The following is a 26,585-nucleotide window of genomic DNA, read 5'->3' as shown; positions in this document are numbered from 1 at the left end:
GAGTCAGTCATTTAGTTTGAGAGCAGTAAAAACCCCATGCAAATGTTTTCCATTCAAAAATTCTTCTGATTTCTAAATTAGGAAAGCAGCAGTTCTTTCTGTGTGGGTTTTTTTTGTTGTTGTTGTTGTTGTTTTGGTTTATTTATTTATTTATTGCTGAACCATTTCAAATATTTCTGGAAATTCACCAACAGGTAGGTTGTTCTGTTTTCACAAACTTTTTATTGCTTTTCCTCCACAGCTTTTGTTTGATTTTACATCCATGGCCTGGGGATTGCTATCAGGTCCCCCAACGGAGAGCAAAGCGTTCCTGCCCAGCTCCCACCAACAGTGGGTGTAAATGGTGTTGGTGGCATCTGAGCTGTGGGGTCAGCAGCCCAGTGCTAGTTCTGCATGTTGCTGCATTGGAAGCTCTGTGCGTGCAGCTGTGCCATCATGGCCTCTAGATCAGAGATCACTCTCCAGCACAGGACGGGACAGCAGAACAGGGTGTGCCTGGTCCTGCTCTCCTCTGTGCCCTCACCTTTATGCTGCAGTAATTTCTGGTGGAAAATAGGGGATGGGCCAAGGCCAAGGCCACGACAGGAACGTCTCAGGGTTTCCATCAGGGTTTAAGGCTTTTCCCCAGGCTGGCACCAAACCCTGCAGCATGGCACCGTGATACTGCGGGCTCTGCTGGCTCAGGGTGCCACCGGCACGGCGGCTGTGAGCGATGCTCGCAGTCAATGGCTCGGCTGCAGGGAAAGCCCTCGCGAGGCAAAGCTTAATGAAGAAGTCAGCGTGCGCTGGGATCAGACCTGCCGCCTGTAACCGAGCCTCATTGTTATTTAAATTGGGCTCCTGGCAGGGCTGGGAGAATAACTCACGATCAGACAATTCTTCTGAGCAAGGCGATGAACCACGCACACGGAACCAGGAGGCGGGCTGGGGAGAAGCTCGTGTTGCAGGGCAACGGCAGTGAGCAGCTCCAAAGGCAGCAGTGTGCTGGGGCTGCGTGTCTGCCCCGTTCTCCCTGGCACACTGGGAAGCAGGAGCGCTCCCGTGCAACACAGGCTCACTTGTGTGCTCACCCCTCTCCCAAGGAGGTGGAAAATCCCCGCGGTTTGAATCAACGGCAAGGAGCGATGTCTGCTGGCCCTCTTACAGTCAGAGGATATGAAAGCCAGTTATTGATCAAATGGATTTGGAAACAGGCAGCAAAACCCAAAGGATTTTACCACTAACTTTGTTTAAGCAACGGTGCAGGAAGGCGGTTTGATGTGAGCCACTTTTGGGTATATGAAACAGAATTAATTTGTTCTTCCTGAAAACCCAGCAGAGAGGAATATGAAATATTTAAACCGCCCAACTGTGGTTGTGATGCTCTGAACCACACGGTCCCAGCGGGAATGACACTTCCCATGCGTGGAGGTCTGGAGCACTCCCACTGCAGCTTTGCTGTCCCTGCCCCTTGCCCAAATTGGAGACCCAAAGAAAGACAGAGATTTGCAGGCTTTCCTCACTGCATTTATTTATCTGCAATGTGCTGTGCCGTGAGCGGTGATGGGAGGAATGTTGCACATCCACACCAAGCTCAGAAGCAGCTCACCAAGCAGCCCAGCAGCTCCTATCCCTCTGCCCCGTATGCTTGTGGGTGCTGTGAGTCCCAGCAGAACAACACAGGCTGGTGGGAGAGCCTGGAAATGAGGCACAAGCAGCTGAGAATGTGCTGTGGTGGGGGAGAAGCCTTTGAAGCCCCTTCCTTCAGAAGCATCTCAGCAGCCCCAACAGCTTTTCCTGCAGGTCCCAAGGAGGCAGCAATTCCTGCTCCTGCCCTGCCTCAATGAGAGCTGGATGTGAATGTGAGGTGACTGCTGCTGGGGTCTGGAACTGGAGCAGTGTCTGTGGCTGCACAGCTCTCCCATTGCTGGTGATCCTGCAGGGTTTACATAATGCCCCTGTCCTGGCACTGGGGCTGCTTGGCTTTGTGCTTCTGCTGAAGATGCTCTCCCCACAGTGGATGTGCAAGCTGGGCTCTCCCCTCTTGAATGTCACTTCTCTCTCTGCTCTTTGTCCTCAAGATGTGAAACATGCAAAAATGGTGAGAGCAGAAAGGGAAACCCCAGAGCATCTGACAGAGCTCTGGGCACTGGGAAGCCCCCCATTCACCCCCTGTGTCACTGGGGCAGGACAGGGATACTTGGCAGGGGCAGCACAAACTCCACAGCACTGCTGCAGGCACATGGCCATAGGTACCAGGTCAGAACCCACCTGCAGCTCTGTGACTGAGAGTAATGGGAGGCACTTCCAAAGGCTGATGATGTCCTAAAGAAGAACACTGTGTGGAGGTATCTGCATGGACAATCTGAGGCGAGAGACTTTAAAACTCTGCTTAAGTGCCCCCATAGCTGGGGCCAGCAGGAGCCATCCTCAGGGTCACAGGCAACTGGAGCCCATCCCTGTGTTGGGTTTCCTGGCACGGCGCAGGGCGAGACGGCATCCGCACAGCACACAGGGGCTGCTGAGGCACCTTTATATCTCATTAGAGCTCCACTCTTCCTCCACCTGCTTCCTGTGGGGGATTTAGGTTCCTAAGAAACATGCACTGAGAAAATGAGAAAATCTGCTGTCAGCCTCATTGGATTTACTTAGAGGGAGCTGATCTGGGCACAGCTGGCACAGTGTCCCCATGCCATAGGGGTTGGTCGGAACCTTGTCTGCCTCCCGTGTGCAAGATCCTTTGGGGAGCACTGAGCTCCAGCTCAGGGAGGTGTAGGGCTACACTGCTGGCTCTGCTCTGTCTGGAAGATTCCATAAAACTGCAGGTTTATGGGAATGGGAATGAACTCTGCTGTGTTTGCCTCTGCTCCATGCATTGCACTACTGTGAGAGGGTTGGTTCAGTTCTGTTCATGTGCTCATCCTCTCCTTGCACCTCTGAGGGCTTTACTTGCGTTAATAAATAGGATAATTTTCTCATGAAGGAGCTGCGTGGATGCTCAGCCCGACGTGTTCTTGGTGTGTGGGGGATCTGAGAACCCAGCTCCTGTGGAAATCACCATGACTTTGGAAGTCCCATCTTTAATATAACATGAATCTCAGTGTGTTAAATAATGAAAACGGTAAAGTAAGGGAAAACGAGAAAAAAGAAAGCAGCCTCCTGAAAGCAGAAACCATACCTGGCTTTTGTTTTGAGGCTCGGCAGAAGGAGGAAAGCTTGAATGTGAATACTGACATGATTATCAGTGATTGTATGGGGAAATTAAAGACATCTCCGTGGTTCCTGCTGCTGCTGGGTTTCATATACAACTGCTATGAGGGCTGTGTTTGGAAAATGGGTACGTGCATTAAAAGAACAACAAAGAAGAAATAGCAAAGCACAGTTAAAAAGAGCAGAATTTAGCTTGGCATGGCTACATGCTAAGTGCAGCATGCACTTAGGATTATACACCAGTTTCCTTTACAAGAGTACACAGGAAAAGCATCAAAATGACCTGTTATTATTTTTCTTATTCCTCCCATTCCTTTGCATGCATAAAAAGCTATTTCTGTTGTGAAGATTTCCATGTGCAAAGCTCCATGAATGGGCCCGGGCCTCAATCAGGGGCCCCGCAGCTGCACCGCCTCCAGCCAGCAGCCAGAACGTCTCTGCACCTCCTTGGGACAAAAGCTCTGCATGGAGAGCGACACCTGCAATTTGTCTCCCCTCCTTAGCATTAAGATCGCAGGGTGCTGGGTGTTAGTAACAAGCTGTCTGCTTATGGAAAGACACTACCAGCAGGACAGGTCAGCTCTGCGTTTATGATTATAATGGAGCTTTTTAAACAGCTGCATAATAGCAGCTCTGGGTCTATTTCTGGTGCCCTCTTGGGCACCAAATTCCATGAAGCTCTGGGGGCATTCTTTGGAGCAAGAGCGTGTGGGCAGGAGGGCTGAGACAAGGCAGGGCAGGGGCAGTCACAGTCATAGTTGTTATGTTTTGGTAAAGCTGCCTTCCATTATGATTTAATGCTCCCAAAGCAGGCTCAGTGCATGGGGCTGGCACGAGGAGAGCTGAAGGGGTAACTCTGTTGGGGGCAGGGGGGTGGGGAGCTCTCTGTAGTGCCACGGGCAGGGGGTGAGGAGGTGGTTGGTGTGGGATGGGAGTTGACCTGGAGGCTTCGGTGAGATGTGAAAATGAGGCTATTGTTGGAGTTGTAATAGCACCGTAATTTTTTGAAGTGCTATTGTTTGTACTATAAGTCCTGAAATCATCCTAGGTGCACTCCTGAGCTTTGCATCCCCCCTTCCCGGGCTGCTGTTGGCTCACATTGTGCAGGAAATCAGGGCAGAACAAACGATCTTGGCTTTCGTGCTGTAAAGCTTTTGAGTTTGGGAACAGCAGTATTCCTGCCAGCTCTGCAGCAAGCATTCATCACCCAGCATAGGTGCCCCCTGCGAGTGACCTGAAGCCAGGATTTCCCTGTGGATTCTTATATACCCTAGTTACTGGCTCTGCTGTTATTGCGTGCCACAGCCCAGTGACTCACGCTCACCCCGTCCCTGCCCGCAGCACGGCACGGGCCGAGGATGCGCCCCTGGGAGCGGGGCCGCGGTCCGGGATGCAGGTGCTGTATGCAAATCAACGCATGGGCGGAGTCCCGTTGGGCCACGCCCACTCGCGCATCGACACCGATGTTATCAGCATGCAAAGCGGGGGCTTGGGGGCGGGGCTTGAGTCGAGAGGGGCGAGTGGGAGGCGGGGTCTGTTGTTAGAGGGCGGGGCTTATTATGCAGATGAAGGGCGGGGCTGAGGTGATATGTAGATGAGGGGGCGGGGCATCGCCGGGTGTGTGTCGCTGCCTCCCGCCACAGCTGCAGCCAGAGGTGCTGAGCGCCGTCGAGCCCCGCAGCTGAGCCGAGCCGGGTGGAGCCGAGCCCAGCCCAGCCCGGCGCCCGCAGCGCAGTATGGCCGAGCCGCCGGCGGCGCCGGGCCCCGAGGGAGAGGAGGGTCCGGTGCGCTTCGCCCGCAAGGGAGCCCTGCGGCAGAAGAACGTGCACGAGGTGAAGAACCACAAGTTCACGGCGCGCTTCTTCAAGCAGCCCACCTTCTGCAGCCACTGCACCGACTTCATCTGGTGAGCGTCCGCTCCGTACCTTCCCCCACCCCATCCCCCCTCCTGATTCCCGTCAAATCCCCACCCTGATCCGCATCTGCAGCCTGAACCCCCCTCAGCCACATCCGGACCCCGCTTTCCCCCCTCCTGGTCCCCTCACCCTGCCCCCGTCCCCTCTACCTCCCGGTGCCGGTGCTCAGCCTTTCAATCTCTCTCTCTCTCTCTCTCTCTCTCCCTCCCCGCAGGGGTTTCGGCAAGCAGGGCTTCCAGTGTCAAGGTGAGTGTCGCGCATCGGGGCCGCGGGGCACAGGGGCAGGGAGAGGGCTGAGAAGCAGCTTCGTCATTTCATACCCCCATCTGGAGCAGGCGGTCGGTGCGTTAGGGTCGCTCGTGGGGAGGGTTTTGGCACCCCAAAATGAGCAGAAGGCTGCATAGGCACTCCCTTCCTCCCTGCCTCTCACAACTCCCCCCCCCCCCCCCCCCCCCCCCCATGCCCCTTAAACAAAAAAAAAAAAAAGGCAGAGTTTGATGTTTTTTAATACATTTAATGTGTAGAGGTTTGATAATGGCAGGCGGGCGGCTGGCCCAGCAGCGCGTGGCCATGGCTGTGCGGGCTGAGGAACTTCAATGGCTCTGTTGTGTTGCTGGGGAAAAATGAGGCGTTACAGCAAAATGTGCCGTGAGAGCTGCTGGGTTACTACAGGTGGAGTTGGTTCTGATAGTGCTGGGGGTCAGGAGGGGCTGTCTGGGCTGCCCTTGCACACCGAGCTGTGGTAACCCTCCTTTGTCTGGCTCTTGTTGTGAGGCTGCGAGATCCCCAGCAAAGGAGTGGAGGAGGGGATGCAGGTCCCACCTGTGTGGGGTTACAGCCCTGGACTCACAACTCAGCCTTGTAATTGTTGGCACTTGCTCTAGTGAGGATTTGGGTAAAGCTCTGTCTTGGCAGGAGACTGAATGCCAAGATAAGGAATAAAACCGCTGTTTAACTCAGTAGCACAGGAACAGCTCATTTTGGCACACCTTGCTTGTGCCTCATGCTCCTGGGTGACCTGGGCAACCCACCAAGGCTGCTGTCTGTCTCAGACTCCCAAATGTTGGCACTTGGGGCAGAGGAATGCTGCAACCTGTCCTGCTGCTGCTCCTCAGGACAGGGCTCCCCTCTACCTGAGGTTCCACACACAGGCAATGAAGCAGTGCTATGTGAAGGAGTTCTGTGCATCTTATACTTCTGTGGGTCTTCCTAGTCTTACTTAGCCCTCAATTCTGCCTTTCCTTATGTTGTGTGCAGTGTGCTGGTTGGCATATTTGTACAAACACAGCAGCTCTGAAATCTGCTGTGCCCTAAAGAAGGCTGAGGGGCAGGGGGCTCATCTGAGGAGGGGGGGCAGGGCTTGTTCTTTTCTCCTGTGTAATTCATGGTCGTTTGCTCCGTTCTTCCTGTAGTATTCAATGTCAGATCATTTGAACCTTTTCAAGCATCTTTCAGCTGTTGAGAACTGTTTCTGAAACCTGTCATTGTGCGCTTGCTTTGAGGCTTAACTCTTAAGGTTTTTGATATCAAATCTCTTTCTAGTGTAAGGGCAGTAAATGGGACCCATAAGGGCAGCCTCAGAGGTGCTGATGCACAGCTGTCGGCCACCAACTGTCCGTGTTCGGCTGTGGGGCAGAACAGAGCTCCTGTGCCCTCCTGGAGGCTGCAGGGTTGTGATCACACCATAGGATTCCCACTGCAGTGCTGTGCTCGGTGATGCTGCCAAAAGTGTGTGACTGGTCTGTAACGTCCTTCTGTCATAGAAACTGCTTTCCAGGTTATTCTGGTATGACAGACATGAGAACAGCTTTAATTCAACTTTAATAATTGCCCGACTGTTAGCAGGGATGGCTGGAAACATAGCTAAGGCACATGCCTGTCTTGTTTCTAAGCTGTTTCTTATTGCCATGCTTAAGTAGGTTTTCACCTGTGCCCTGATTTCTTTCTAGGGCATTTGCAATAATTAGATTGTTAATTAGCTCATTACTTGTGACTTTTGGCAGGAAGTTTGCAGAAACTGACTCATTGTAGCTTGAAGTACTAATGGATACTGCAAATGCCACCTAACTGCTTGCTAATCTCCTTATCCTTGTATACAATCTCCTTCTTATCCTTGCATACATCTGAAGGGAACACTTCTGGAAGCTATCAAGAATGGAGCTCTAGGTCTCCTTCTCCTGGGAGCCGCTACCTCTGTTAGCATTTCCTTTTCTGTTAAAATTCCTGTTCAGCATCCTTGGGGCACCTTTTTCCTGTTGGCCAGCAGCTCTCAGGCTCTGTAGGTCGGGGTGCTGGGTGTGCTGGAGGTATTAGGAGGGCACCTGTGCTGCCAGGAGGGTCTGCTCAGCTGCAGTTAATGCTGTGCTGCTGGGCTGTGCCTGACCCAGAGCCTGGGAAGCGGTGCTCATGGGGAGGTGAGGAGTCGTGTAATGTGATTCTCAGTTACAAGCAAAAATAACCTGCATCTGTTAGACTGCTTTCATGTGTACAAAATAGGAAAAATCTTGGAAAGAAGGATCTTCGTTCCTTAAGAGGAGAAGGGGGGGGGGGGGGGGAAAGGGCACCATTCAGTAGTGAGTGCTTGGATCTCCTGTAGTGAGTTTTCTGGGTGCATTGTTCGCTTCCTTCCCCTAGAATTGACACAGTAAGCAAACATATCCTTCAAATTTAATCTTTCCAGACTTGGTCCCATGTGCACATCCTTCTTCCACAGCTTCTTCTCCCAGCCCTCCGACACCAATGCTCTCACTTGTTGCTCTCCTGGAACTACACTCGCTACAAAGCCTGAGTGGCTGAGGGTGTCAGGCAGGGCTCACCTCCTCCCGGAGTGTTTCTCATGTATTTCTCAGCTGTCACAACCCCCCTTCCTCCCACACCTCGCTGCCCTCCAGACGGAAGTGAAACCCACTGCAGTGAAACCCAGCGTAGCTCAGGGCTGGCTTCATCTCATCGGCGGTGCGCTGCTATTGACTGCGTGTAGCAAGGGAGAAACAAAAGCAAAACAAACTCCAATCATTCAGAGTTGCCTCAAACCCAGTAATTTCGTGTCAACATATTATGCACAGTGGAGAAATGTTAGTGTTCAAATAGACTAATTAAAAATGTTACTGCAATTACTTTTGCGACACAAATGGTGCTAATTATATAATGCAGCAGAAATTGGAAACATAATTTTGGAGGGTTTCCGTGTGTCTCTTGGTGGTAGTACAATTTTCAGCCCGTGGCAGTGTGGTCTGTGATGCAGGGAGTGCTCTGTGGCTGCGGGCAATGGGTTGGGTGGGGGGGTGGGAGGGAAGTGGGGCCGAACCCCCATGCTGTGTCAGGTGGTCGATGCTGCTGCAGGGCTGCATTGAACTGAGCTGGCAGGGAAAACAGGAGGTGTGTGTGCCTTCACACTCGAGCTGTGTGACCAGAGCTCCTTCTAAGATGAGCGTTACAGCCTGAATGGAGCTGGTTTCCCTAATCCTGCTCTTTCCTGTGCTGGATACCTCCTTCCTCAGCTGCTTTTTGGAGTTATTTGGGCAGGAAATCTGGGCTGGCAGAGGCCTCTTGCAGAGCCTGGTCCGTGGCTATCAGGTTCAGCAGGGATCACTGATACCTTCAGCCCTGTCAGTGTCTCCTTACAGCGCTGAAGGGTTCATTTTTGTTGCTCAGTGGATGTGGTTTCTCTCCACCCTCCCCCTTTGCAATTAGCATGGTAGATTTTTCTTTATCTCCCAAGGTAACCGTCATCCTACAGTGATCTTAAAAGTTTGATGACAAAGTGGTCAGCTTCCTTCCTGGGGTGTCTCTGCTGACTGGGGCCATGCAGGGGGCTCTGAGCCAGCCCCATGGTTCCATGCTCCGTAGGTTTGCAGCAAGCAGAGCTGTTGGTCCCAGGGCTCCGATGAAGGATTTGAGTCTCTGTGATGGTGCTGCTCAAGCAATTGAGTCTCCCGGGGGAATTCAGTGCCTGGGCAGTCCCTCAGGAGACCCGCAGCAGATGGCATCAGCTCTGCCGTGTGCCTGCTGGCTTGTTTGCACGCAATCCTGTGAATTGTTCCAGCCTCATGGGCTCGTGGGGTGCTGGTGCCTGGAGGTGGTGCTGAGCATGTGGCCGTGCGTGGGTCCCTGTCCTGGGGACACCTCCTGGGGAGCGAGCTGCAGGTTTTTGCTGGGCATCCATCTCTGCAGATGGACCCCTGAGAGGAAATCGCCGGGGCCGCAAAGCAGAACAAGACCATGTATGTTGAATTTTTGGCATAAGGCAGGAAGTACAGCTCCACTTACATCCCTCCTCTTCAAGTTCAGTGTGGGTTCTGTGAGTGCAGGGGTAAAGCTCAAGCTTGAGGAGTCCCACCAGCCCTTTGTCAGGGCTGCTGCCCTCCCAGCCAGCAAGCAGGGCTCTTGCTCCTCTGAAGACATTTGAGTAGACCAAAATATCAAGCTGGATACACTCATCGGTGCTGTCCAGCCCCCCTTTGGATTCATCAGCAAAGAAGTTGCGTGAGCACCATGACTAAGAAATAAACTTCTGACTGTGCCCGTTATTTAGTTCGGGGTAGAATTGCCTGCAACACGTAATTTAGAAGTGCACAATCAGAAGGGAAATGTTGGAGTACTGTCTTCTGTTCTGCCTCAAACGTGCGTGGCAACAAGGAGGGATGCTTGTGAGGGTAGGGAAGGGATGGGATTTCATCCAGGAGGAGTGTTTGGGTGTGTTTTATGTGCAGAAAGTAGCTGTGCAGGGGATTAGCCCTGTGCATCGCCATCAGCGGGGCTCTGGACCTACTGGAGCCCAGCTGTGGGCTGCTCCCATCGCTGCATGGTGCGGGCTGAAGGGCAGCACAGAGCAGAGGGGGTGTGTGGTGCTGCGCAATTAATTCCTCCAGCGTGGTTCCGTGAATCATTATTCTAAAAGTCCATCAATAAGAACCATTTAGAAAAGGTGAGTAATGAGCTCCCTGCAGGAGAGGAGTGGCCGTGGGCTTTCTGGGCAGCGCATTCCTTGTTTTCTTCAAGAGCTGCAATGGAAGGCAGAGTGCTGGGAACAAACAGTGACAAGGGCAACGAATGCACCCACGGCAGCAGGGCTCTGCATACCGCTGTCCTGGTGCGTGCAGCCTTGGGCTCCCATTGCCGTGTTCTGCTGTCACTGTGTTGCCAGTGCCAAAATCCTTCACTGCTGTTTGATGGCCTTCGGCATGCTGCCTGCAGCAGGAGGGAGGTGAGGGCAGGGCAGATCTGTTCCAAGTGGTGCCACAGGAAACAAAATGAGCAGCGCCTTGTTCAGCTCACACTGTGTCATCATCTCATCCACAGAGCCCTGGGGAAGAGAAGTGGGGGCACGGGAAGGAAGGAGGCCCCAGGGCTGCATGCTGCTGAGCAATTCATGGAGGTGATGTGCAGCTGCTTTGGGGGCTCCAGGAACTGTGGCTGCTCTGAGTTAGTGCTGCTGGACTTTCTGGTCTGCAAGCATTTCTCAACCTTGCTCTCCATCGGAAAGTAAAATAAGCTCAATGTGTTCTGGGTTGGCCACCTGAATTCTGTGCAATTAAACCACCAACTCACCAGCAGCTGTCTTTTTCCTTCTGAGGATTACATGGCTGTTTGTTGCTGCAAGAGGAAGCATGAATGGTGTGGATGGGGTCAGTGCAGTGACTCTGCTCTCCCCATTGCTTCCGACAGCTGATCCCGCTTCCCTCCGAGGGAAACGTGTGTGCAGAGCAGTGGCAGCTGTCTTCCTGCAGCTCCCCGTGCTCAGCCTCTCGGTGTGGGGGTGCTGTGGGGTGGGTGGCTGCTGGCTGCACGTGGGTCTGCAGTGCACACTGCCTCGGGGCCGTTCCTGCAGCCACTTCAGCTGCAATTTGGTGCTCCTCTTCCTGGGAAGTGGTTCCTGGAAGGCAGTTAGCTCCTCTTGTTGCTTACCGAGTGCCTCTCTCCTGGAAGCTGCCCAAGGTTGGGCAGGCGTGGGGTGCAGCAATTGCCGCTCTCCTGTTTGATGCTGATAATTGCTGCTAATGAGGACATGATGCTTTCTCTTGCCGCTGGGCACACTTGAGCTGAGCTGCCCCACACATGGATCTGCAGGCATGTGCAGCACAGTTGGGATGCTTGCAGCCAATGGGCAGTGTGTGGGCATTAACCACATGGCTCTGTCTGGGTGATGCTGACCTGGAGCCTAGCTGCAGCCCTGCCCAGGGCTTTCGAGAGTCTGGGCTGATTTCTGCATTGCTCCTGTGCTTCCAGAACTCTACTGAGTCTTCTTGCTTTGAGATGAGCACCTGTAAACCATTAACCTCTTGCTTCTGGAATTTAATGTCTGTGGCACAGGGTGAGTGAGTGTGGCCCAAGCCTTCCTGCTGCACTTGGCATCGGATACATTGGTGCTGCATCTCCTTAGCTCAGTTTGCTTCCATATTTGGTCTGGCTTTTGTGCCAGGCTTATATATCTTCTTAAATGTGCTAGGCAGGATGCTTTCTGCTGACCCTGGCTGTGCAGGCAGTGCTTGCTGGAGAGCCCAGCAGTGACACATCACAGCACCTGCAGGTCTGGGCCTCACTGCCCTCAGGTGCATTGCAGTGCAGCTCCCATTAAATCCTGCAGTAGGTTTGGGGATTTTTTTTATTATTATTATTTTTTTTTTTCAGAGATGCAGTCTACCTGCAAACTTTCCTTTTTGTCTGGAGGTGCTGATTCCTCAGAGGAATAAACTCTCTCTCCAAGCGGGTGGAAAAAATGGATTACTTTTTGGGGGGTGGCTGGGAAGGTAAAGTCAAAACCAGGGGGTTCTGCAAAGGGTCTTCTGAGCAAGATGGGCTTTTAGGCAGTGGCAACTACTGGCTGCTCAGGATGGCTGGGAGTCATATTATGTTTGAGCTTCAGTTGTCCTCATCACACCGTGATGCCTCGGTTTCTGTGCCCATCGGTCCCTCCGTTGCCATGCAGGAATCGCTTCACCTTCAGAGGGAACAACCAGCAGCCAGCACAGCCAGCACATCGCCGGGCTGCCACCCTCGGCGCATGAACAAAGCGTTTTCATGCTTTCTAATTATAGCCGAAGAATGAGAGCGTGCGGCTGTGAAGAGGTGGGAAAGTCGTCCTGGCGCTGGTGAATGGCTCAGCGCAACTTAGTAACATCGCCGCGAAGGCAGGAGTCATCCGAAGGCTGTTCTGGAAGATCAGTGAGAAGCCGGAGTGAGGGGGAAGTGGCCCACGGATGAAATTTGCATCACTGAGTGGATTAGCTCCTGACGCAGTGCAAAGTCATTATTTACCGCGTCTCCAGCTCTGCCGCCTTGATCGGCGCCGTGGTTTGGGGAGAGGCTGATTCAGAGCTCGTTCCATCGTAGTGCGCTGCTTGGCTGGGACCTCCAGCATTGCCTCGTAAGCAAAATGATGGGACTTGTCAAGATGGTTAATATTGTGCCTCCCCAAAGAGGCTGAGTAATTTGTTTTTAGGTTTTATTCATCCTTTGCATTTCTTACGCTAAATGCTTTTGCTTAGTTCAAGAATACTTGGAAATGCTCTGTAACTCAATGCTGCCTTGGGGCAGCCGAGCAGAGGGGGATGGTCCAGGAGGTGAAGCGGGGGGCTGAGCCCTGGATGTGTCTGTATCCCTGCCCAGCTGTGGGAGGTGACGCAGTGCCATGCGCTGCATGCCCGCAGCTCCAGTGCTGTCAGTGCTGTTGGTATGCTGTCACCTCTCCCGATGGGATGTTCATGCATGGCTTGAAAGAACCCTTTGAGCTGTGGTTTATAGCTGGTACGAGCTCTTGAAGCCATCTGTGCTGTGATGCAACCTCTGCCTCATTGTAATGGAGGTTAGCTTTGCTGCAGGGTTAGTGCTTCCTTGCTACCTTTCAGCTCCTTGTCTAAGAGCGTGCCCTCAGAGGAGAGATTGGCTGCTCTGCTCAGGCAGTGCCTGATGAGCCTGGTGGAACAGCAGATTGGGGGCAGGTTGGAGCTCAGAGTTCTCTGTGCAGCAGCTGGTGTTGCAGCAGGGAGTGCTAAGGTCCAGCTCAGTTGTAGGGATGGGAGCTGTCTTTGTGCAAGGAGAGCTGGAGGCTGGAGCAGAGCCCCCTGCACCCCCACCTGCCCAGGGCAGCAGCCACACAGCCGAGCTCACCTGTGTGATTGTGCAACTAAGGGTCAGCTCCAATAGCTCAGCCCATTAACTTTCAAATGTATCTTCTTCATCTGTTTTTGATGGAGAAGTGCCTCAGGGCCAAAGGCTCCTGGAAATGAGGCTTGTAGGGCTGTGGCAGCAGCGTGCGGCTCTCCCGGATGAGACAAAGTGACCTTCATGGCAGCGAGGAGCCGAGCGCAGTGCTTCTGCTGGGGCTCTTGGCCCAGCAGCCATCCTTCGAGCTGCCCAGATCCCAGCACTGTGTCCCTTCCTGTCACTGTGTGACCTCCTTGATGCCATCCCCTCCTGATGCAGGGGCATTCCATTTTACAGACGGCTGCATGGTGGAAGCAGAGCCAGGTGCAGCAGTACAGAGCCTGCAGAAGCAGGATGCTGGTGGGAGAGTTGTCCTTGAGCCTGTCCTCATGCTTTGTGGCTGAGGACAGCGGTGTGTGCCAGGACAGCAGCCTGCAGCGGGCGCAGCGTGGGCAGCTGTGTGGCTGTGGTAGAGGTTATGGCAGAACCGTTGACCTGGTGCCCTCTGGTATGGATGAAATCTCTCTCCTTGGGTCATTTGGAGGCTCTGGGACTGAGCTTTTGGCGGGAGGAGAGGCTGTAATTAGCAGCTACTCAGTAGGGTTGCTATTAGATCTTCAGAGGAGGATGCTGCTGGACTGGAAAAAAAACGTAACAATAGCTCATTTGCTTAGGAAACCATGATGGAGATTTGCATTTTTGAGTACCAAACCCTTACAGAGAATCTTTGCTAAAGTAACTTCGAACTCTGCAGTTCAAATTTCTTCCTTCCCTGAAACTATTGGAATATGCATCTCAGTGCTCAACAATTCAGTCTGAATTCCTTTGTTTTGCCGTTCTCTCTCTGCTGTAAGGGAAGAGCTCTCATCCAGGCTGTGGACAAGTGCTGTCATCAGAAGCTGCATGATAAATGGCTTGCTTCTCCCAACCTTGGAACAGAATTAAATTCTCTCTTATTATATACCTAAAAGCATTTCTTTCCCTACCAGCAGTCCCCTATTGACCCGAACGTTTGCAGGCATGTATCAGGACAGGGGGGGCTTTGCAGTGTAGTTCTGAATCAACTCTGCTGCTGGGTGACAGCAAAGCACCTTGAGATGCACTCTGTGAGCCTGTTCCTGCTGTGCCATCTGCTCGTGGAGCGCTGACAGCACAAAGAGAGGAGCTCGTGGCCGTGAGCTGATGGCTCCAGGAGGGGACCTTTGGGTTCTGCCTCAGCCTCCTTGCTGAGTGGGTAGGAGATGTGGAGTAACAGCAGTGTGAGCAATGCCTGCTGGAAGGGCCTGGTGTGAGCAGCACAGCAGTGCCCTTCCTGCTGGGTCCTGGGGCAGCACTGTTGCACAGCACGTGCAGAGCCCACTCCCCATCTCGCAGGGAATTCTGAAGAAGGCGATTATCTCTGCTGTTACTATTATCTGAGTCCAGGAGGATGAAAATAAATGACTATTGCGAAGGGCAGACTGACTCACTTTCTGCTTCTCCTGTAAATTTCCATTTAAGTTTCAGTTTAAGCTCAGGTATGAGGGGAGTGAAAGCCAGTAATTTGTGACAAAAACTTCTATTTTAGATCACTGAAGAAGAACTCCCTTTCTAATTGCAGAAATTATAAGGCTGTGATTCTTGTAAAGGAATACTGAATCCAGCAGTTGCTTATGAATTGCCATTAGATGCTTCTGTGTAGAGCCAGAAAAAGGAGCTATGTAACCATATGCTGGTACCGTGTTCCTGGCTGAGGGTGGCACAAACCTGCATGATGTCCCTGCCTCTGTCTCTTGCTGCAGAGCAGTCAGGACCTGGTCAGTTCCTGCCCACCCCTTCTGTGCCAACTCTAGTATTTTGTCAGCTCTGTGGTGTCCTCTGGGTTGCAGGGTTCCTCTCGGTAATCCCCCATAAGTTCACAATTCTGTAACTCCAAATCTTCCCCTTTCCCTGGGCCCAGCTAGAGGGGTTGGAAAGTGCTTCCTATTCCCAAAGGGGGAGGGAGAGGTGCTGCTGCCCACCCACAGAGCAGTTCCCAGGGCTGGTGGGGGCTCAATGCCTGTCCCACTCTTGCACCCATCACCCCAGAAGCTCTGTTGCAAGTTCCTCCCTCCTCACCGCTCAGCTGCAATTTCCCTTCCACCATGTCAGAGTGAAACAAGAGTACTTCTTGAAAATGCCAGAGGAAAATCATGTGAGCAAGCAGTGTTCTGTCAGTGCTTAGAGAGGTTCAAAATAACATGGTTGGGCTGGTAATTTCCCAAGGGGGAAGAAAAGGGGTGCGAGGCACAGGGGAGTTCTGCATTCCTCCTTGTGCCAGGAGAAGTGCTGTGGGCATGGGATGCAGCCGTACTCTCGTATGGGGGTAAAACTGCTCTAGGCTGTTGGGTACAGTGTGCTTGGAGCTCCTGGTCCAGCTGTTCTCATGGGGCAGGAGTCCCACATCCTATGCTTTTCTCTTGTGCTGCGTACCTCTGAGATGCAACTGTGCATGCTGCATGGCCTTACAGCATGAGGCACTTTCTCCCACTGCAGTGACTGAAGGCATCTCCCCGAGGTGCGCCTTTCTTTGCACGAAATGCATTTCCCACCACCTGTAAAGCAGCGAATTCCCCAAGGGCACTCAGGAGACACGTGCTGTCATTGCTTTCCACCCTCCCTCAGCCACGTGTATGCCGCAGCCTCGCCGTGCTCCATGGGGCTGGGATGGAGGCGCAGCCATTCCTGCGTCCTTCTGTGCCCTAAATTAGAGCTGCAAGATGCTGCAATGGGTCCAGATGGAGACTCCTAAAATAATAGCTGTCAGCTCACTGCTGACTTGTATGGGGCGCTAAAGCTTTTGCCTTTAGGAGTGACAGTGAGTGAGCATGCTGTGGGGCTGTACCCATGGAGCAGTGCCATGAGGCAGTCACTCTCGGGTCCATGACCTGGCTATTGGGATGGCCCATGCTCTTGCCCAGCTGCTACTGCCCGCCTGTTTAGCACAGGACTCAGGGAACCTTCCAGGAGTGCTGGATCATGCTGTTGCTTTTATCCCAAATGGTTCATGAAGCTTCTGGAGTAGGGATGTGGTCCTGCAGGGCAGCAGAGGTCATGTGTACATCTGTGCTGAGGCAGCTGATGCATAGCTGCTAGGTTATAGTGAAGGAGGTGTCTGCAGTGCCCTCCTGTTGGTTTTGATGCGCTTTTCCTACGTGAGGGCCGATGGATGCTGATAAAGAATGTGCCTCTTGCTTCCCATTGCTGCAGAGACTGTAGGGTCTACAATAGCCTTGTGCAGACTGTTGCCAGCTGAGGCAGCTGTTCCCATTGATTGGGTCATTGCACATTCAGCTCTTGTCCTGTTTGGGTTTTATTTGCTGCCCAGACTTGCTATATGGGAGATGCCAACCCATTGCACAGAGAGGAGCAGTTCCGTTGGGGAGCCTTGTGCCTGGCATCCCCGATAGCTCAGGTGTGGACTTGAGCCTGGTGCTGTCTGCCTGGTATTCCTGCAGTGTCCCATTTCTGAGGCACAGATCTCAGCTGTGCTGTCACATGATGTCCTACTGTTGTCATATTGGTGACTTCAGAGGGAGATGATGGATGTGATGTTGCCCTGCTCGCCTTTAAGAGATGAGGGAGGAGCACAGGGTGCTGCTGCTGTCCCCTGTGAGGTCTCTGGGTGCTATACTGTTTGCCATAGCGCTGGCAGTCCTCAGCCGTTCAGTGCTGTCCCTCACCTCAGGCAAGGCGTACCTTTCTGCCTTCTCCTTGCAGCATCGATGGAGTGTGCTGCCTTGCAATGGGTACTGGGAGGGTTCTTTAGCACTTCCCCTGGCTGTACAGCTCAGCTGGCCCATGTCACCTCCCACTGTGCTGTATCACTGTGTTCTGAGTCCTGCCCAGAGCCTGGACTTCTGCTATTCTAGACTATGGTGCCCATCTGCAGCACTGTGCACTTGTCTGCCTGCTCTAATTCAGCATGATCCCATCCATGATGCATGTGGTGCTCCATCAGCCCTCACAATCCAGCAGCACCCACATAGCACCAGGCTCAGAGCTCACTTTCCTTTTGGTGCAAGCCCAGAGCCCTGCGCCCTGCCTCCTGCCTGAAGCAACACAGTTGCAAGTTGCAAAACCCGAGGCAATGGCACCCGTTGCGTGAGGCTCCCAGAGGTGATCCTGACTCTCAGCATCCTGACAGCAATGCAATGTGCGTGGAGTGCAGCTGTCCTGCAGCCCAGCTCAGGATGCACCAGGCACTGCTGGTGCTGCAGGAGTCGATGGGGAACACTGACAGCCCAACCCCAGAAGTTTCCAGATCCTCGTCCTCTTGCAGCTCTCCCCTTGGGTGAGCGCATCTCACATGCAGGCTCCAGCTGTTCTTGTTGCAGCCTTTCCCGGTGCTTCTGCTGTTACAGCAATCAATATCTATCTCTCTCTGTTTCTGGCCTGCCACGTGGCGAGATCTCTTTCTGTGAAGATTTGAGCAATCTGGATTGAGGTAGGGGTGGATCGCTTGCAGAAACTGCACTGCTTCAGTTGCAAGCTGAAATACTTTCAGGTTTGACACCACTTCAGCAGCTCCCCTGCAGGGAAAGCTGGGGCTGGTGGTGGCGGCAGGTCGGGTGGGCTATTTTTAGAAGTCCTGTTTAATCGTCTGACATGATTTTTGCAGTGCTCGTTGCTGCATGGTTAGTCAGCTAATGTCAAAGTTTATTACCATAAGCCAGGTCTTACTGCATGCTTAAATAATAGATTCATTATAGGGCCTCGGATCTTTCACTTAATTCCTTGATTGGGAGGGAGATGAATGATGTGGGAGCACTCAGCGTCTGTCTGTGATGTTTCTTTGCCGTTAAAATTCCGTTATCACAAGTCAGCATTCTGCATCGCTCCCCATCATCATGTGCGTTGGGGTCAGATAGCATCTGCCCTGCAGGGCTGTGCTGGGGGCTGCCACTGTCCCACACTGTTGCAGGCAGCCCTGTCCATTGCTCTTCCTGCTCTCGTACTTCGTCTGCATTGTGTAAAGAAAGCCTTCTCTGCTGTAGAGGGTTTTTTAACTAAATGCTTTTTATTCATACAAGCAGTGAAAAGCTGCTGATTCTCTGTGTTGCCCTGCCCCATATCTGGTGGGTTTGGGGATTAACAAGCCCTGTTTTGACCCCTGGATTTGGGCAGCAGGTGCCATCCCCACACATCGTGTGAGTTCTGCAGCCTCACAGGCTGGAGCAAAGCTCACAATATTCATCTCCGTTGAGGATCATGGTCCCCCATAGCAAAGCCCTGAGCATTATATTGAAGTGAGACTGCTTCCTACAACAACCTGCTGCAGAGGGCAGGAGCTGCAGACTGGGGCTTCTTGCTGCATCCCAACTGATGTGTTTGGCTTTGTTTAGGGTCTTGAGTATTTTGGAGCATGCTGGCTTGAGTGAATAGTTTTAATTAGTTACATTCTTAGGCTGTGGTTTGCTGTGCTGACTCACTTCCAGCTCTCTGATAACTCAAACGCATGACTTCATATAAAGGCAGAAGAACAGAAAATAAACTGAGGGAAGATGGCATTGCACAGCCACAGTGCAGTTTGTTCCTGTAGTGTGTGGGTCCACTTTCAGGGAGTGTTTTTGGGGAAGCTGAGACCAAGCTGTGCTTGAGGCAGTGTGGAGGGGACTCATGGACAGCAGCTTCTGCTCCAGGATGTGCACAGCGGTGCAGGAGAGAGCTCCGGCAGCCCTCCAGCACAGACTGGCACTGTCCCTTTGCTCTTGTCATGGCAGAACAGCGAGTGCAGTGTGTGTCTGGATACAATCTGTAGTATCACTTCCCCAAGTTATTTTTGAAGCCCAAAGGTTCTCACTAACCATTGTGAACATGAGCAGTGCTTGGGGTGGCAGTGAGTTCCGCTCATCCTGGTACTGAGGGGCTGTGCCACATGGAGCCAAATCACCCCCAGGCACTCTGCTCCTGGAAGTCTTGCTGTGAGATGGAGCAGCTGGCATATGCTCAGTCTTTGGACCTCTGTGGATGTTGTCCTTTGCCAAGCAGCCAGGATTTCTCCCTTGGCAGAGGCCCTCAGGGCCATGCCATAGCACAGGGTTCCTGGCTGGAGCTGTGCTCTGCTCTTTGGTGTGAAGGCTTGCAGATGGATGCTGCTGTTACCCAGCATGCACTCCTGTGTTTTGCTCTGCTTCTGCTTGATCTATCCTCTCTTGGACATGAGAGCAGCATATCTGCCCCTAGTCCCAGCAGAGGATGCTGCTCAGATGCTGCCATGCTCCATGCACAGCCTTGATCCCCCATCCTGCTGCTGGTGGTGCTGAGCAGGTGCAGAACATACAGCCCTGCAGCACTCAGGAGCTGCAGCCCCATAACAGCTGAGCTCTGCTGGTCTTTGCTGCTTCCCCTCCTTCACCTGTGCCTTTCCCCTCAACTGCTAAGGTCTGCAGTTCTCCCCTGGGGCTGTGCCCTCCCCGTGATGCTCTGGTGCAGCCCCAGGCACTGGGTGTGAAGCTGCTCTGCACCAGGCGTGAAGTTGGTTTTGTGGAGCTTCTGTGCGTGAGCTGAGCAGTGGCTCCTGGGGGACCCCATGAGGGCAGTTGGGTCGCCGCGCTGCCGTGGAGAGGAAGTTTTGGTGCAGCCCACAGCAACATGGTAGCTTTCCCTCCTACTTGCTCTTTCGAGTATTTTTTTTTTCTTTTTTTTCTTGCTTAAAGTCATCCTCGCTGCAGACTCACTGCTGGAGACAGGCAGTAAAACATGCAAGAGGTTTTCTTGTAGGTATTGATAGTGTGTGGGTGGTTTCCTCCAGGCTGGGGCTGCACAGAGCCTCTCCCTGCAGTCTGGCAGTACCCTACAAGACCCTTCATTCCCCACAGTAATGCTCTGAGGCTGCCATGTAGCCTCTGCATGGTGACGTGCAAGAGAAGACGTGCTTGTGCTCAGTGGTCACCTTGAGTTGGTGCAATGCCACGAGGACAGGGAGTGGGTGCACAGTGCTGCTGCGGGATGGGTGCTTCCATCAGGGGAGCTCAGCACATGGTTATCTATGGGGCTTTCTCTTGGAACCCTGCCCTGCTTCTCAGCCACCCCGAAGCGTAGGGCAATGTGGGCATGCCCTGCCTGCACCTCTCCTTGCCACGTCCTGTGAGTGATAGAGATGGGCAGAAATCCACGTGCCAAATACCTCTGTGTCTGAGAGCCCTCCGCAAATGCTGCTGTTGCTACGGGAACGGGCTTTCTTGTGTTTGAATGCGGATTTAATTCTTTCTTTTCCTCCCTGCTCCCCACCAGTTAAGACACTCGGATGGGTTTAGGTTGTGCATATAATGGTCTTTCCGATTGTGCAGGGAGCTCGAGAATATCTTTCACTAATGAAAGAGCTGCCTGAACTCTCGAGGGTTGAATGAGAATTCTTCTTCAATACCTCCTATCAATAGCTGAGTTTACCAGCCCCGTACCTCAGGGCTGCTCTCAATGCCACCTGCATGGATAATTGAGACCTTTTGGGTTGCCATAGAGAATGCTTTGGCTTCCAATCTTGCATCAATCAGTTTTTGGGATGGTTTTCTTTAGAACCACCAGAGGTGGGAGTGCTGTCTTTGTAGCTCGCAGGTGACAAGTACAGATTCGCAGAACCATGAAGGTTGGAGAAGACCTCCAAGACCCTCGAGCCCAACCCCATCCCATCCCACTGTGCCCACTGGCTGCATCCCTCAGTGCCACATCTCCACAACTCTGGAACACCTCTAGGGACGGTGGCCCCACCACCTCTCTAGGCAGCAGTGCCAGTGCCCAACTGCTCTTTCGGAGAGGGAATTGTTTCCAATACCTAAGCTGAGGTGGGGCACTCTTTGAGTGCTGCACCTTATGGAGCCATGTAATACACCACCCTCTGCAGGCTCTCGCGGCAGCGCCCAGCCCCGGTGCCCAGTGGGTGCAGGAGATGGAAAGGCTCTGGGCTGTCACTGAGACAGGGCCTCTGTACTGCGTGGTGGGACAACATTATGAATAAGATGAAACGATTCATTGCTAGATCTAAGGTTGGGTGAAAGTGAAGATGGTGATCACAGTGCTGGCTGTTCCTTTACATTAGGTAGGGGTTTTAACACGCATTGTCCAGAATGTTTCTTGCTCCCAGGAGGGACTGTCAGCAGCTTGTGCAAGGAGCAGCGGGATCCTATGTAGGCCAAATTCTACTCTGATAATGGAGCGAGCAGCTTCACAAGAATTGTTCCTCAGATACATCAGCCAAACTGGAAATAATTTGGCTGCTTCTTGAACTTGGCACACTTGAGCGGCTATTACAACTTCAGAGGAATAACACTGAAAGAGGGATTCATCTCTAGTTCTGAGAACTCGTACTTCTTTGCTTCTGGGAGCTGGCTCTTGTTTTCTGACTCCATGGCAGTGGTGTGGCTGGGCAATGCGCAGGCACAGCTGGAGCCCTGCAGCCCCATCCCCTTGGTGGCAGCCACCCACCTGGAGATGCTGCAGGAGAAACGATCCCATCAGCCAGAGGGATATTCTGGGTTCAGCCTTTGCCATCCAGAACAATGCTGTAATGAAATAGAATTCTAACCTAATTATTATGGATGTTGCGGAGGTTGGTGGGGATGATGTTGGGCTGCTGCTGAGCAGCACTGCTTAGTGGTGACAGAGGAGGAAGATCGTGGAGGTGCTGAGAGGAGTGGTGATGTAGCAGAAGAATGTGCAATGAGGAACGGCCTCTGCCATCTACGTACACTTTGCTTGAGAACACTGCATTTGCAGTGAATTAAAATCCTGGCAGAGTGTGGAACAGACAAATTTTTTTGGGAAACACCTTTTGGTGGGTGTGTGTTTCATGCTCTGGAGTCTGAAGGGCAGGGAAGTGCTTCCCTGGGGGTGGCTGGCAAATGAATCTGCTGTCCTAGGCTGAACCTGTTTCCTTTTCTGTAGCTTCAGCCTGCATTGGTTCCAAGATAAATAGCCTGTGTGCTGTGTGCATGTTGCTGAGGGACCGTGCTGCTTCTGGCTTGGAAAGCTGTGTGCAGGGTCCCTTGCGAACCAGGCAGGATGTGCAGCCTGGGCTGAGCTTGGCATCACCAGCAGCAATCCAGGTGCTGAGGTTGAGCAGGCTCTGGGAGCCTGGCAGCAAGGAGCAGCTCTTCAGCTGAGCCTGTGCAATATGCTGCTACTGTTTATGTGAAACAACAAATCCTTCCAAATATTTATTACTGCATCAGGCATGGAAAGCCGCCCCCAGGCAGCTGCCAATCTCTGAGGCTGAGCCCAAGACCCATCAGCAGGGCAGAGCCAGCACCGGGGTGCTGGGGGGTGCTGGGGCCACAGCCTGGCCCCACAGCAAGTGGGCTGTGGGATGATGAGCTGGGAAGGGCTGGCATGCTTGGTGTTGGTAGCATTGGAAGGCAGTGCATGGGGAGGGCTCAGAAACACAATCTGGTTGGAAGGACCCAGAGCCCTCCTAGCACACACAGCTAGGTGTCTGCAGCAGTATTTGGGGGCCCCACGTGGCTTCTGTGGGTACCTGTGTGCTCCTTGTCCCCAAGCACCCACAGTTCTGTGCAGCCCTTTGCTCCCAGAAGCGTTGGTTCTCACACAGGGACACCCAGGAGACTGCTGCACTAGGCAGCGTTGGGGAAGTTTGTGGCTTTCCTGCAGTGTGGGTGCAGGGATGCATGGCAGGGTGCCCTGCACAGCTCAGGTGGTGTTGCACGGGTGGCAACAGCTGAGAGTGGGATGGAAGGGACACACTGCAGGAGTACCATCAAAGCCAAGCTCTGCACTTACCATTGATAGGCCTTATCTCATTTATATGGAATGCTTTGTAGCAGCCAAAAGAAATTTTAGGCAAGCTTAAATATTTTAATGATTCCCTTCGGGTTCGTATGTATGGTTTTCTCTCCTTCATTGCTTTACTTTAATAAAACCAATGGCTGTAAAGCTGTCTTTGGGCTGGCTGGGAAGGGCTGTGTTCATTGTGCTGGCAGTGGTGCAGGTGCAGGGATGGTGCTGAGCACAGCAGTGCACGGCCACGTGGAGCTGCACCCCTCAGTGTGGGGCTGCCCCTGGTAGCAGCAGGATTGGCTGGACGGTGGAGGGGCCTGTGCTCTGTGCATGGGTGGAACTGCTTATCCAAATCCCATTAAAAATGCAAATGGTTTCTTTCACCGGGACAGAGCCGCATTAAAAAGTAGGCCATATTGTAAACATTAATGTAGTCCTATTGGCCAGTAGGGACATGGAAGGGAGAAGCGAGCCAGGAAGGCTCTTTGCAGAACTCCATGTAAATAAAAGGACTCTCCTCCCCCATCCAAAAGCTGGCAGCCCGTATAACCCTCTAATTGAGCACAGTGCCATGTAATCATGTAGGACCGCTGCCCAAGAAAAGCAGCTCCAATCCATCACTTGATGAAGTTTATTTGCGAGGTAGGTTCTGAAATACCTGACCATTGAGAGCTACAGCAAAACACAAAACAAAAAACCCCTCTGGTCTGATTTCCCACCCCCATGGCAGCGTGCTGTGGGTACTTCCCTTAATGTGATACTGCAGTGTCTGATTGCTGCTGGCTCTGCACCTTGTGGAGTTGGACCCGGTGCCGAATCCCAGCTCTTCCTTCAGCATCCATAGAGCTCCGTGCTGCGCGGCTCTGGCTGGAGGGAGAGCAGTGAGCAGACGCTGCGAACCTTCATGCTGGAAATGGTGTTTTAATACTTTATTTGTATAACATCAAAAGGAGTGCCAAGTGCACTAGAGATCCTGCCAGCTGCAACCCTTTGAGTGTCTTAAAGGCAGTCGTGTTGCTGTGTAATAACATATAGCGCTCCAAACTGTCATGAAATAATGGCCTGTTTTCAAGGGAAGAAAACCAACAAAAAACTGTAATCTGCATCCCTTCCTGCTGCAGTGTCACTGGGGTGTGTGGGGGTGCTGTGCATGAGCGCCTGTCTCTGGAGGGTCAGCGCTGAGGGATCTCACTGCTGTGAGCTCCTCCTGCCAAGGGACCTGTGACCCCCTGACGTTGCCCCATGAGGGTTACTGGTCCCTGTCCTGGGCTCTGCTATTCCTATGCCTGGGCTGCCTGTGCCCCCCAGTACTGTGTGTGCTCCCCTGTGATGTGGCTGTGTTCGATAAATAACTTCTTCCCCCCTCTCCCCTTGATTGGAAAATTTCCAAATTGTTAGGCTTGTGTTTTCTTTGCCTGCCCCCCTCCCCAGCTTTCCTCTCACCTCCTAGTGGGAGGAAGGGATCCATGTCACAGCACCCTGCAGACTTTCCAAGGAAATCAGCCGTCCAAGTACAGAAAGTGTGGGAGTTCCTGCATTTAACTATGTGAAATGGGGCTCACTCAGGCAGTGGTGGCAGTTGTTCTCCTGACTTGGGGGGTGGCTTTGAGCCATGGAGTGGAGCTTCAGTAAGCTGAAAGCTGAGGGCAGAACTGTTCCCTGTGCCTGGGGGTGCCCAAGGCTCGTTATGGTGCCTGGTGCTTCTGCTCAGCAGAGCTGTGCCCTTTTATTTGCATCTTGCTGACTCTCTGCTTTAACATATTATTTTTCCCCTTTCTAAATGGACATTTTCAAGCCTATTGCTGGCCACTGAGCCCTGTGCAGTTGCTTCAAGCCTGCTCCCTGCTCACCTGGGGTGTTTGTGGGGCAAAAGGGGGTGCTGGGAGGGAGGTGCAGCCATGGAACTTTGGTCCCCGCAGTCCCCAGTGGGACCTCCTGGTGTTATCAAGGCTGCAGAGTTAGAGACCAAAGGAAACACCTGCTCTGTTTCAGAACTGCTGGAGATGAACCTCTGCTCTTTGCTGGAGCATGGCAGGAGGATGTGGTTGAAATAACAAGATAACGTCCAGTGCTCTGCTTACATCGGCTGGGGAGACAGGAAGGGAGGGAGCAATGGGGCTGTGGGTTCTGGGCAGCATCACATGCCCTGGGCTGGCAGGAGAAGGGAGGAGCTTCATCTCCAGTCCTGTGCAGTTCCACGGGATTGGGAGCTCCACAGCATGGGGTGGGTTGGTTTGGGGCAGGGTTTGGTTTGGTGCAGCAGCCTCCTGCCATCCTTCTCACCTCAGGGTACTGCAGGTGTGTGCAGAGTGGCACGCTGCTGCCTGCGTGAGCTTTGCAGCCTGCAGGAGGCAGGGGCAGAGATCGGCTGGAAGGGATCATGGAAGCATCTTGCATGCTCCTGATGGCCACGTGCAGGGGAGCTCTGTTCGTGTCAGGAGATGTTTGTGTCTGCGCCTCGTGGTGCTGTCGGGGCAAATGAGGGCTGTGCGTCCCTGCTGGGTTCCACACTGGGTTCTGTGTGGAGGTGCAGTGTGTGGGGTCGGGGAGCTCTGCAGAAAGGAGTGCTGCAGGAAGGGCTGTGGCACAATCGCACAACACGATTGCGGCACTTCACAGAGCCTCTGTAGGGAGCTTTGCGTTAAGGGGACCCCAACTGGCTGCTGCTCTCAGCAGTACTTAAACTGATCCGCTGTCTTTCCTGGGGGTACAAGAAACCCTTCAAACATTTATCTGTATGGAGAAAAGAGAACCTTGCAAGATGCAGCGTGCTTGGTGTGAGCCATGGGCAGCAGCAGAGAAGTCATCTGTCTTTATATCGGCCAAGAAAATATTTTGCTGTTGTATTCATGATGGTTATTTCTGCACTTCCTGAAAAGCAAAAGGACCGTGCAGCACCTCTGGCACTGCTGAGTGAGTCCCAGGGCTGCCCTGGTACCTCACTGCATTGTTCCCAAAGAGCTCTTGGGAACATCCCAGGTCCTGAGAGGAGCAGCATCCAGAAGCACAGCCCCACAGCCAGGGGATGCTGGGGAAGGTTGGCCTGGCAGTTGGGATTGGGCTGTGCCATGGGCTGGGTAGGTGAAGCAGGAGCTCTCTCAGTTGGGAGAACTGTTATGTGATGTGAAATGAGTCCATGGGTGTGCTGTGAGAGTGTGTGGGACCCATGTGCTAAATGGCATGTGGTGTTATCGGGGAAAATGTGCTGAAGTGAGGTGAGAAATAATACACACCTGTGCTGTTCAGTTGTTTAAGGTAAATTTACCCGTTTTCCTGCATTTGGAGCAGTCTGAATAATTTACAGCTTGGTGCTTGGTTTTTCATTGTTTTTATTAGAAATATAGGGGACTGAGAAGATGCTCACAGACAGTGCTGTCTCGTTAGCAGTATGTAAATGTAATATGGAAATGCCTCCCAAACTTCACTGCACAGCAGCCCTGTGCTTGTGATCTAGTCTTGGTTGAAGATCCCCTTACACTTTTAGAGCCAGTTTCAGAGTCCAGTCCATAAACCACCTGGCTGAGAGGTTCTGGAGGGTGACTCCAGTGTTCCTGGAGGTCAGCAGAGAATAAAGTAGCATTTTTG

General features: G+C 52.8%; 1 protein-coding gene across 2 annotated transcripts in view; it reads left to right on the top strand.

Moving 5' to 3' along the window:
- The first annotated feature begins 4,925 nt into the window (after positions 1-4,925).
- Positions 4,926-26,585, top strand: part of PRKCB (protein kinase C beta) — a 75,228-nt gene continuing 53,568 nt past the window's right edge. For both annotated transcript variants that reach the window (XR_006170397.1, XM_042827812.1), the window contains exons 1-2: positions 4,926-5,095; positions 5,320-5,351. Coding sequence is in view for 1 of the 2 variants with exons in the window: in XM_042827812.1 (XP_042683746.1) it covers positions 4,926-5,095; positions 5,320-5,351 (202 nt within the window). In the remaining variant the exon portion in view is untranslated. The remainder of the gene's footprint in view (positions 5,096-5,319; positions 5,352-26,585) is intronic.

Source organism: Centrocercus urophasianus, unplaced genomic scaffold, assembly GCF_019232065.1.
Source record: "Centrocercus urophasianus isolate 14NV4802_14NV808 unplaced genomic scaffold, USGS_Curo_1.0 seq_29, whole genome shotgun sequence".
In the NCBI taxonomy this organism is placed as follows: domain Eukaryota; kingdom Metazoa; phylum Chordata; class Aves; order Galliformes; family Phasianidae; genus Centrocercus; species Centrocercus urophasianus.
Note: the sequence above shows the minus strand (reverse complement) of the source record. Positions and strands in the feature narration are given on the sequence as shown.